Source organism: Solanum pennellii, chromosome 7, assembly GCF_001406875.1.
Source record: "Solanum pennellii chromosome 7, SPENNV200".
Lineage (NCBI taxonomy): Eukaryota > Viridiplantae > Streptophyta > Magnoliopsida > Solanales > Solanaceae > Solanum > Solanum pennellii.
Genome location: NC_028643.1, coordinates 1,996,336 through 2,008,930, shown reverse-complemented (window position 1 = coordinate 2,008,930; position 12,595 = coordinate 1,996,336). Strand labels below are relative to the sequence as shown.

At 36.6% G+C, this 12,595-nt stretch overlaps 1 protein-coding gene across 1 annotated transcript; it reads right to left on the bottom strand.

The window, feature by feature from the left end:
* Positions 1 to 4,977: 4,977 nt before the first annotated feature.
* On the bottom strand, positions 4,978 to 12,589 carry LOC107025922 (calmodulin-binding protein 60 B-like). Its single transcript, XM_015226709.2, has 9 exons — positions 12,448 to 12,589; positions 12,119 to 12,239; positions 11,478 to 11,553; positions 10,686 to 10,744; positions 7,784 to 8,277; positions 7,538 to 7,698; positions 7,231 to 7,434; positions 6,758 to 6,995; positions 4,978 to 5,919 (listed from the first exon to the last, which is right to left on the bottom strand). Exons 2-9 carry the CDS (start codon positions 12,214 to 12,216, stop codon positions 5,336 to 5,338), a joined length of 1,914 nt encoding a protein of 637 aa, XP_015082195.1. The 5' UTR covers positions 12,217 to 12,239; positions 12,448 to 12,589; the 3' UTR covers positions 4,978 to 5,335.
* Between the last annotated feature and the right edge of the window lie 6 nt (positions 12,590 to 12,595).

Below are 12,595 nucleotides of genomic sequence, written 5' to 3'. Positions count from 1 at the left end.
TATATATATATATATATATATATATATATATAACTATTATGACTAAAAAAATTGACAGGTGCTATGTATTTTTGCCTTGTTTTTCGACATGTTTTCCTAACACTATTTTGAAAATGTCATTTCACACTTTACTTTTTCCAATTTTATATTTAAATATATTTTGAGTAAACACTTTAATACGAGTATGGTTCATTATGTCATTATGCCTAGTTTTATAAAATTTTGAACAAAACAAAATCGACCAGAAATATTTCAAAAGATGTGCACTAATGCACACGAAAAAATTGAGAACCATAGCTAAAATTTTAACGGATGTTCACGAAAATTTTTGGCGAAAAATAACGTTAAAATTTCGGATTATTAGAAAAGATGGTGAACTATATATAGCACATAAAATTCGACAAAATAAGGGATTTACCTGCTCTGAGCTCGTTTGACTTTGAAAATGGGTCGTTTTAGAAGTCAGGGTGAACTGACTCAATATCTAACGTCTTAGCAGACGTCCATGAAAAATGTGGGCAAAAATGATGACGGAATTCCGGATCACAAAAAATCCATGGACTATAGCACACGAAAATCGATAAAATAAGGGGTTTACCTACTCCGGAGCTCGTTTGACCTTGAAAATCGGTCGTATTAGCCATCAGGGCCAACTGGCTCTATAGCTAACGTCTAAACGATCGCCTGAGAAAATTTTGGGCAAAAATGACGACGAAATTATGGATCACCAAAAATCTGAGGACTTTAGTACACGAAAATCGGTAAAATGGGGGGTTTTACCTGCTCTGGGGCTCGTTTGACCTTGAAAATGAGTCTTTTGGCTATCAGGGCCAACAGGATCCATAACTAACGTTTTAACGAACGTCCACGAAATTTTTTGACAAATAACGTTGGAATTTTGAATCATCAAAAACGATGGTGAACTATAGCACACAAAAATTGACGAAATTGGAGGAATTCCCTACTCCAAAACTTGTTTGACCTTGAAAATAGGTTGTTTTGGTCGTCAGGGCAACCTGACTCTATAGCTAACGTCGTAACAGACGTTCACGAAAATTTTTAGCAAAATTAATGTTGAAATTTTAGATCATCAAAATTTCATAGGCTATAACACACGAAAATCAGCAAAATGAGAGATTTACATGCTCAGGGGCTCGTTTGACCTTTTAAATGAGTCTTTTTAGCCGTCAGCACCAACTAGCTCAATGACTAACATCTTAACAGATGTCCGCAAAAATTTGGGCAAAAATAACGTCGAAATTTTGGATCACCAAACATTCATAGACTATAGTACATGAAAATTGGCTAAATAGGGGGTTTACCTGCTTCGGGGCTCGTTTGACCTTGAAAATGGATCGTTCTGGTCGTAAGGGCCAACTGACTCCATAACTAAAGTCTTAACAGACATTCACGAAAATTTTTGGCAAAAATAACATCAAAATTCTGGATCACCAAAAAAGATGGTGAACTATAACACATGAAAATTGACAAAATAGGGGATTCACCTGCTCCGGGGCTCGTTTGATCTTGAAAATGGGTCGTTTTGGCCGTCAGAGCCACTTGGCTCCATAACTAACGTCTTAATGGAAGTCTACGGAAAAGTTTCGCAAAAAAGACGTTGGAATTCTGGATCACCAAAATTTATGGTCTATAGCACAAGAAAAAAAATGATGGGGTTTATATGCTTCGAGGCTCGTTTGACCTTGAAAATGGACTGTTTTAGCCGTCAGGGCTAACTGACACCATAGTTAACGTCTTAAGGACGTCCACGAAAAAATTGGATAAAAATGACATCAGAATTTTGGATCATAAAAAATTCATGGATTATAGTACATGAAAATCGACAAAATAGGGGGTTTACTTGTTTCGAGGGTCGTTTGACCTTTAAAATGTGTCGTTTTGGCTGTCAGGGTCAACTGGCTCCATAGCTAACGTCTTGACGGACGTCCATGGAAAATTTAGGCAAAAATAACAACAGAATCCAGATAACCAAAAAAATGGTGTACTATAGCACAAGAAAATTGATAAAATGAGGGATTTACCTGCTCTGAGCTCGTTTGACCTTGAAAATGGGTTGTTTTGACTATCAGGGCCAATAAAATCCTTAGCTAACGTCTTAATGGACGTCCAAGAAAATTTTTGGCAAAAAAAAAATATCGGAATTCTGGATCACCAAAAATTGATGGACAATAGCACATGAAATCGGCAAAATGGGGGGTTTACCTGCTCTGCGTGTTTAAGTCGTAAGGGCCAACTAGCTCCATAGCTAACTGTATTAACGGATGTCCACGAAAATTTTTGAGAAAAATGATTTCAGAATTATAGATCAATAAAAATGCATGGACTATAGTACACGAAATTCGGCAAAATGAGGGTTTACTTGATCCTGGTTTGTTTAACCTTGTAAATGGGTCATTTTGCCATCAAAGCCAACAAAATCCGTAGCTAATGTCTTAACGAACGTCTAGGAAAATTTTTAGCAAAATAATGTCGGTATTCGAATCATCAAAATAGATGGTAACTATAGCACACCAATATCACAAAATGGGAAGGGGGGGTTTACTTGCTTCGGGTGTCATTTTACCTTGAAAATGGATCGTTTTGTCTGTCAGGGCCAACTAGCTCCATAGCTAACATCTTAACGGATGTCCACAAAATTTTTTGGCTAAAATGACATTGAAATTGTAGATCACAAAAAAATTCATGGACTATAGCACACGAAAATCAGCAAATTGAGGGGTTCACCCATTCCGGAGCTTGTTTGACCTTGAAAATGGGCCGTTATAGCCGCCAGGTCCAACTGGCTCCATAACTGTCTTCCTAACTGTCATCCACAAAAAATTTGGACAAAAATGATATCAGAATCAAGGATCACAAAAAATTTGAGAACTATAACTAACTTGCTCCGGGGCTTGTTTGACCTTAAAATTGGCTGTTTTGGTCGTCATGGCCAATTAACTCCATGGCTAACGTCTTAACGGACGTCCGTGGAAAATTTTGCCAAAAATAATGTTGGAATTTCGGATCACCAAAAAAGATAGTGAATTATAGCACACGAAAATTGGCAAAATAAGGGATTTACATGCTCTAAGGCTCGTTTGACCTTGAAAATGGACAGTTTTGGCCATCAGGGCCAACTGGCTCGATAGCCAACATTTTAACGGACATCCACGAAAAATTTTAGCAAAAAAGACGTCGAAATTTTGGATCACCAAAAATTCATGCTCTATAGCACACAAAAATTGTCAAAATTTGGGAATTTACTAGCTCCGAGGCTCATTTGAACTTGAAAATGGATCGTTTTAGTCGTCGGGGTCAACTGGCTCCATAACTAATGTCTTAACGGACATCCACAAATATTTTGGTAAAAAATGACGGTGGGATTTCGGGTCACCAAAAATCCATGGATTATATAGTACACAAAAATTGCAAAATGGGGGGTTTACCTGCTTTGAGGATGGTTAACTATAACACATAATAATCGATAAAATGGTGGGTTTACTTGCTCCGGGTCTCGTTTGACCTTGAAAATGGATCGTTTTGGCTGTCAGGGCTTACTGGCTCCATAGCTAATGTCTTAAAGGATGTCCACGAAAATTTTTGGCAAAAAAGATGTCGGAATTCTGAATCACCAAAAAATCATGAACTATAGCACACAAAAATCGACAAAGTTGAGGGATTTACCTTCTCTTGGTTTGTTTGACCTTAAAAATGGATTGTTTTAGCCGTCAGTGCTAACTAGCTCCATAGCTAGCGTCTTAAAGGATGTCTGCAAAAAGAATTGAGCAAAATTGACGTCAGAATTTCGAATCACAAAAAATACATGAACTATAGTACAGGAAAATCGGCAAAATGAGGGGTTTGCTTGCTGCAGTACTCGTTTGACCTTGAAAATAGGACGTCTTGGTCGTCACGACCAACTGACTCCATAGCTAACGTCTTAACGGACGTCCACAAAATTTTTTGACAAAAATAATGTTGAAATTTCGTATCATTAAAAAAGATGGTGAACTATAGCACATGAAAATCGACAAAATGAGGGGTTTACTTGTTGTGGGGCTCGTTTGACCTTGAAAATTGATAATATTGGCCGTCAGGTTCAACTAAATCCATAGCTAACGTCTTAATGAATGTCCACAAAATTTTTTGATAATAAGGACGTCGAAATTCTGGTTCACCAAAAATTCATGGACTATAGCACATGAAAATTGATAAAATAGAGAATTTACCTAATCCGGGGTTCGTTTGATGTGCCAAACAGATTCAATTAGTAATATGTTAAAAAGTTCATGAATTATATTACCCATGAAAAATTCAGAAAAATTTCCAAAAGTTATCTTTTGGAAAAAGGATTAGTCCATTGATTTTTGTGGATATTCGTGATAAATTATATTTGAAAAATGTTTTGAGCCCATTGGTTACAACCTATTAAATGATGCTTATTGTTTTTGAAAAGTATATGTCGCTTTTTTAGAGTTAATGTGTCAAGAAAAAGGAATTCAAGATTATCTCAATTTTTTTGTTTATATTAGTCCATTAATTTTATAAAATGTTATATCAACTATATTTAAGCTCAAATTTTATAAAAATCCATCAATAACGACCTAATAAATGATACTCTTTATTTCTCAAAGGCAAGCGTCGTTATTTATTAAAGTGTATAACGCCAAACCATAGCAAAACTATGAATATGGTCTTCAAGTCATTTCGAATGGACCCATCAAGGTTGAATCAGAACAAAGTCGATTAAAAAATCAATGGACTAACACACACGGAAGATTCTAAAGGTTGGGAGTTATGCAAAATGTCAATGGAGTGATGCAGTCAAGAGAGGACTTATCTCCATAATATGCTGTTATGCATGATCAACAAAGATGCTTTTTAGTCAAAAATTATCATCTTGTAACCTACAATCATTTTTGGCACTAAAAATGGCAATGGAGAGAGCAAAAACCATAGTGTAAGTTAACTAAATACTCAAATACAAAGCCAAACAGCATCATTTTTACCATAAAAGTTCATATAGAATTCAACACACAGGTGTTCTTGAAAGCATATTTCCCTTGGGTCTGCAGGACTAATACATTACATTACATCTTGAAACAGATAAAGAGAGTAAGCACGATGGAGTTAACGATGAGAGTGTTAAAAGAGAATTTACTGTACAGGCTTCTGTACATGAAAAAAAAAACAATCGAATTGACTAATCCCTCGGAAAATATACTGTCTAGAGTCGAAAGCTAATTACTCGGGCCTGCATGACCACGGCCGTGTGAATAGTTATTCAAATGGTCGATGGTTAAGTCTAAATGCCCTAATGTTTCCACACCAGATTTTATTCATCATCCAGTTCCACGAGCTGTGCACGCCTCTCAGCTGCCTTCTTCCGCACAAAGAACCCCCACCTCATTGCAGCCTTAATTTTCAGCCAACCCACAACAGCTTTTCCTGGCCGTGTGCGGTCTTCATCATAACTGAAACTAGGAGATGGCGAAGGCATGAAAGATGGGAAACCATATCCATCTTCAGGCACATTTACAGAACCATGGCCTCCCATGCTGAAAAGTCTTAGCAAATGTTGCATATCATCATTCTCAAGAATTTCATTGCTTCTCATTCGAATTTCCTCCTCAGACAAGAATTCGTCAACTCCCTTGTCCCTGTTGTGCGACCAATCATCAAAAGGATTAAGATTGGTTTGTGGGAGAGATGAGGTAATTGTCTGGAATGAAGATGATTGTGGAGGACCAAGAGCCAGGCCAACATTGTTGTCATATCTCGTACTCTGGAGCTGATGACTGCTGGTTATTTGGTGCTGAGGCGCAAATGGAGTGCTCTCAAACTGTGAGCGGGAATTAGAATTCATCATAGGACTTTGGGTAGGCATCCTAGCAACCATGTTGTCATTGTAACCTGAACCTGTTGCACCAAATTAAAAGATGACGGTATTATGATATTTATAGTGCAGAGGACAAGTTTGGAAAAAAAGAAAGAGAGAGCTTAACCACAAAAGATCTCCAAGAGTCTAAGAAACCAAACTACAGACACGATCAGATAGGACAAGACACATTCATTTGACTGAGGACATGACACAAATTCATTTCACTGAGGACATGACTTTAGATAGGAAAGTGTGGAGGTTGAGGATTAAGGTAAAAGATTAGTAAGTAGATGAGTGTCGTCATTTTCTGTGTGAAAGAGGGAGTGAGCTAGTCTCCTCTTGTCCTCTTTGTAGTATTCATATTACTGTCGGTCGTAGCATTTGTTTGTATCTTGCTACTTTGATGTCTCTTTTCTTTTAGTCTTGTGGCGTATACTTTCCTTTTGAGTCAAGGGTCTATTAAAAACAGTCTCTCAACCTCAAAAAGGCACGGGGTAAGGTCTCGGTACATCTCAACAATATTTCCTCATTACATGTTAACAATCCATTAGACAAGTTCCTTTTAGTCTGTAATCCATTATCACAACTCTGCAACCTTCCAAATCACTGCACATTCTCGATTAAGAAACATCATTTCCACAAATGCTATTGGCGAATGTAGCTTGTAAAGCAAAAAGAAATGAAAATGAAGGGAGTGGCCAAAGTACAAGAGTCATTGATGGTATGTGTAGCAGCCAAATTACAGCTAAGGATACCAGCAATGACTCATAGACCAGGCAAAGCAATGAAACAAACAGAACTATTCGAAAGAAAGAAGACAACCACTCCCTGATTACCACCAACAGAAGTATAAAAATTTTGAAATTAACAGGTTACCTCCAATTAGCAAGTTGGGATCCATAGAAGATTGCTCGGATTGAACTGGAACAGGATGGCGTGACTGCGGAAGCTGATTAACCAAGGTGTTGGGGTAATCCACTGGCCCAACAGGAAGCTCGTTCCTAGAAGAGCTTGGATTTTGATTTTGCTTGATGTTCAGAAATGACTTGCCATCATATTCAACGACTTGATTCCAATTATCATACGCCTTCTTGACCAAAGAATCTACGTATACCTACAAGAACATTTAAAGTCCATATAAGAGCTGGCACATTCTTTATCAAAAGGTAAGCACCACAATTAAATGAAATACACTTCAAATTCGATTGCAATTCTAGATTTTGAAAAAGTCAGTTGAATGACCAGGCTGATAGCTTAGAGAGCTAACACAGTATGTTAGAAATCCAATAATATCAACCCCAAAGAAAACTCAAAATCAAAGGAACAGTATATAAAAGAAAATAAACAACCTTCTGGCTGTCTGAAAGTGAATCTGCCGAATAGTATTGTTCACCAGCTATAAGGCCATTCAGCTCATAAATATTGTTGAAAACAACACCAACGTTCCTCGAATCATCAGAATAATAGACATAAAGCTTCCCACTCAAGACACAGGTCTTTGCATGCTCTATTAAAGCCTCCCACATCTTATTTGACATACCGCTTCCAAGGATCTGCCGAAATACAAGTCAGATTGAAGACGAAGTGCAATGAAATGTTAAGTTAAAATATATATATTTTTTCCATTTTCCTTGTTATATCTCACTATACACTCACACTTCTTAGTTTCTGTGGGTCTCGGACAACAAGCCTAAGGAAGTCTTCAACAGTAAATATCCCAGCCTTGTTTAGCCTCTTGTGGAAAGAACCATCCTTGCCAATCTTCTCCAATCTCCAGACATCATCATTTAGAGCTGGTGGATAATGTTTCTTGTACACTGCAGGAGTAAGAAGTTCAGACACAGTTAATAACTGTTAGAATAGAGAAAAGTAACAACAAAAAGTTTAGACTGAGCAGCCTACATTCTCCACGGTGATCTTTAACAGTGAAAGCCTCAGTCTTGGCTTCTCGTATGCGTACTCCTTCACAATATCCAGAAGCAACTTTCATGCCAAGTCTGAACTTCCTGCTCCTTATCCAACTTGAATTGTCTGTAAATGTGAGATCCCCCAAAGTTCCAACGCCTTCCTTGAGTGTAATTTGCAAGTCACCAGTTAAAAGAGGTCTCTTTCCTTCACGCTCTTTAACAACATGACTGTCAAATTCTTCTTGTGTCCATCCTTCATCTTCTTCATTGTTGAAATCACCTTCTAGCACAACAACGTCCAGTTTTATACATGATTCAGGACCAGCAGTCACAAGATGGCCAGTAGTTGAGTCAATTAAGACAACATGGATAGCAGCACCATGCTCTCCTTCTACTTTGCCTCCAGTGAACAGAGGCAAAGATAGCCTAGACCTAAACTGAAGCTGCAAGTTACTTCCATCGGGCCCTTCAATTCTCTTAGGAGATGACCTGAAACCTGAAGATTTTAGGATGGCATCTTCTAAAAACTACATTGCATATTCAGTGGAACATCAATAAATTTAGTATACATACTTTTTTGGAATCTTCTAAAAACTACATTGCATATTCAGTGAAACATCAATAAATTTAGTAGTATACATACTTTTTTGACAAGGTTAAAGTTATCATACAGTACATCCTATTTTGATTGCATATGACCAGAAATGCTTACATCTTCTTAATCCAACTTTGATATGCTTAAGATTTACCAAGAAACTTCAGATAGTAGTAGCACTAAAATATATGTCCAGAGCCCGGAGGTTCATAAACTATTTGTGTTTCTCATATCATGGAAATGCTTGGAAAGCGAATATGCACGCAAAAGAAAGAAGCTCAGCATACTCCCTCGGTCTGCTTTTTGTAAGCATAGAAGAAGAATGAACAAAAACAAGACAATGCACTGCAAACTTAAGTGTGCAGAAATCACATATTTGAAACTGCCCTCATTAGACGTGCTCTTTTTATATAATATAATGTAAATACCAGCTTGCATCCACCTCAACTATTCCACCAGGTACCCACTACCTTCCATCACCATAGGTACCGAGTAACTCTGTCCAATGCCTAGGAAGATGAAAGAAATCAACAGATATTTTCTGTCTCAGTTAGGATTTTGAACCCCAATCTCCTCAACTAGCTGATATGCAATAATCAAATAATGTACATATTTTTTATACATATTGTCCAACAACATATCCAGTGTAATCACATAGTGCATACATCTTGTCCAATATTGTTTATTTTTCAGTTTTATGTTTTGAGCAGCCCTACCAACTTATGTTTCGACAAGAGTGGAAGCCATTTATTCATGAAATGTTTACAGATACAACTTAAACAAGGTTTAATAGACCTTCCAAGAGATAACATAAACAAGACTAATTACAGACTATGTTCTATTTTCCATTTCTTTTTATTACAGACTATGTTCTATTTTCCATTTTTTTTCCCTTTGTAGATGCGTTCATGCTTGAAAGTAGGGATTTATGTTTTCTTTTTGCGTGGGGGCTCCAACAGTTCCTTACCCAACATCATAAAAGCACTCAAAATAAATTACTCTGGGTAAAACTAAAAAAGAGTATGAGATGCTAAAGAACCAAATACAAGTTTTAACATTTTCTTTACTCGGTGTTTTCAAACAGGTACAATTTTTGTGACGTGGTTGAATCACATCCATCCATTATGGTGAAATCAGAATAAGGTATTTTAACACATGTAAGCACCGAGGTTGACTTATGGCCAGGTTCCAGGTGGTCAATGAAACTGGAACCGCAATGTCTATGTTCCAGTTCCAGCAGAGGCATATATACAGGGTAATTTCTTCCAATTGGCTTAAACACACTGACGCTGGACAGAGTTTCCAAGAGGATACAAGTACCCAGTGGCATAGTCAAGGTAGACAAAAGGAACACATGTCCTCCAAAATCTTTTTTTATAATGTAGTTATATGCTTAATATCCTCCAAAATCAATTCAACATGCACAACTAGGAAAGAACACACAACTTTGTATAGATTATTGTAGCACATAGTTGGAATACTCTTCTTTAAATTAGATAATAAGCATCACTCCATGTTCAGAAAAAGAACCACAACATAATGCACACTGCAGCTGAACTGTGTATTTGTAGAAAAAAGGTACTAAGCTAAGACCAAAGATTGAACCAACTTATTTAGGATCCTTAAAAATTCTACAAGAATCTGTCTTTAATCTTTTTTGATAAATCAATAACATGAATGCACAGATACTGTGCAATATAACCACAAGGTCCAAATGATCTACATGTCTTCATCTCTCTCAGCTAGAGAAGGATTTAAGTCAAAATTTCCCCATTCCTTGTTGATTTCTAATCCATCAACTAATCTTTTTTATGACCCACAATGCATTGTTATCAACAGTGAATCAAATTCAAAGATCTAAAAGTATTTTGATTTCAAGAAGTTGCTAGAGGTGGGTAGTGGTGTGAGGTGATGGTGGATGGGGGAGAGATATGGGAATGACTTGGAGGGATGGGGGAGATAAGGAACGAAAAAGGGGATGGATAATAGCTTTTGTAAATATAAATGATGGTCTGGCATATTATCTCATGTGGATAGTGATCAAGGACCACACAGGGTGGTCAAAAGGGTTAAAAACACTAATATTGAACACATACTTGCCTAAATGAAACACCGTAAAGCTGGGGGTGGGAACACAATCTAGTGCAACTTAAGGGTGTCTAATTAGATATTCTGTCTTTTTAAAATAAAATAGGAAGAAATTCTCTCCACCTAGAAGCATAAAAAAGCAAAAAAAATTCCAAGTGGTGTCCATAAGAAAAAACAAGACTTAGATACAAAACAACATAGTTCATAGCCTAACCTTCCAGCAATTCTGGCAGGGCCTAACTTAGCCAATGCTCGTTCCACCTCTTCACTAACCTGTTCAGATCAAATGGTGAATATCCAATAAGAAGCCTAAACATCAAGTAACTGAAACCACAAAAGATAATTCTCACCACATGTTAGAATATTGGATTTTGTACAAATACATGTACACACTATATGTAGTTACATGTGAAGGGCCATTCATCTTCTCACCCTACTAGCATAATCAACTATACAATAACAACAACATCATATCCGCTGTATTCCCACAAGTGGGGTCTGGGAGGGTAGAGTATACACAGACCTTACCCCTATCTCATAGAGATAGAGAGGTTGTTTCTGAGAGACCCTCAGCTTAGTAACGCATAACAAAGCAATTTGAAAAGGATAAGACAACATTAAACAAGACATAGCAACCAAGTAACAGCAAATAATAGGGAAAATGTCATATAACATATAATAGAATAATACAACAGGTACAATATCAAATATAAAAGAAAGAACAAATAGATTTCCCAGTTGAAAAAGAAATAACCCTTATCAGAGAAAATATCGGCAACTGGTCAAGATGAATTCCCAAGTTCAAATTCCACATAAAAACAAAAAGAGCAAAAAATTATGATGCAACAAAAAAGCATGGAGACCTGACCTCCAAAACGGACTTTCTTTTACATAGATGACAAATTTAATGTGAAAACATATTTCCTCGCAGGATGACAGTAAACCAATTGATGATTATGAAAGTATTGACAGGAAAATAAATAAATCCTAATGTTATATATCTTACAACTCTCCGAAGAATCGGTTCCAAAGATGAGCAGAGCTTTTGAAGACTATCCACCTTGAGAGCTTCCACAATAACACTGCATAAAATATCATTTGATAATCTCAAATTTCTTTTAGGAAGAGAAAAAAACATACAGGTAAACTTCTGCAATTGACTATGTTAGCAATATGAGGGTACACCACAAGTAACGCCACAAAAGTATGTACTTTGTTGTCTCCAGAGCCCATCGCTCCAACTAACAGTTCCCCATTAAAAGAAGAAGAAACCCAAAATAACAAGAAAACACAGCAGAAAGAGAATCGTTAAAATACATGTTGCTTCTTAGTATATTGTTTCCTATATACTAACCCATACACATTGGTCAAACTGTGATAAATTTTTACTTCAACAGGATTAAACATTCTAACTTTTACTTCAACAGGATTAACCTTTCAACAATTACAATGATAAATTTCATTTTCTGCATAAAACATCCAAAGTGATAGACTTAGCACAGATTCAAGTTAAATAACTAGCAAATAACCCTTCATGTAACAACAACAACATACCTAAGTGAAATCCCACAAGTGACCAACTTCATGTACCAAAATTAACAAAAAAAATCACTCAAATTCAAGAAAAATTAAGTTATAAAGCTTTACCTAGCTAAAGCAGGTCTTTTACGCTCAGGCGGCTGTTCATCATCACCCTCCAAGCTCCTCTTCATAGATTTTGTCCTCTCCATATACCTAGTCTGCATTTAGACAAATACCTTTTTTTTTCCTGAATTCACCATAAATAACAAAACAAACAACAATCAACAAAACAATCCAACAGATCTTTAAGTTCAATCAAGAAAATTTCCCACAACACCCAAATACACAAAATTCAAGATCCCCACATCAAAACCCTAATTTATTTACACAAAAAAATATCCACATATATCCATAAAGATCACAACTTTACAAGTGGGGTTTTTAGTAAAACTCACCTGATTGGTAATTCTTGAAACTTTAGTTGAACCTAAGAGATTTCTCTTTCTCTCTCAAGAACTGAACACTGTCTTTATTAGTTTTAACAGTTTATTTTTTTGCCTCTTTTGAGGTGCTGCTGATGGTGGGATAGGTTACTATGGGTGG

Bases quoted from the DNA above. Each gene is read 5' to 3' on its own strand.
- LOC107025922 (XM_015226709.2), bottom strand. From the start codon at position 12,216: ATGCAGACTAGGTATATGGAGAGGACAAAATCTATGAAGAGGAGCTTG. The intron at 11,554-12,118 runs GTAAAGCTTTAT...TATTTTATGCAG, and splicing joins AAAAGACCTGCTTTAGCTAG to TGTTATTGTGGAAGCTCTCA. The intron at 5,920-6,757 runs GTAACCTGTTAA...TTGGTGCAACAG, and splicing joins TCCCAACTTGCTAATTGGAG to GTTCAGGTTACAATGACAAC.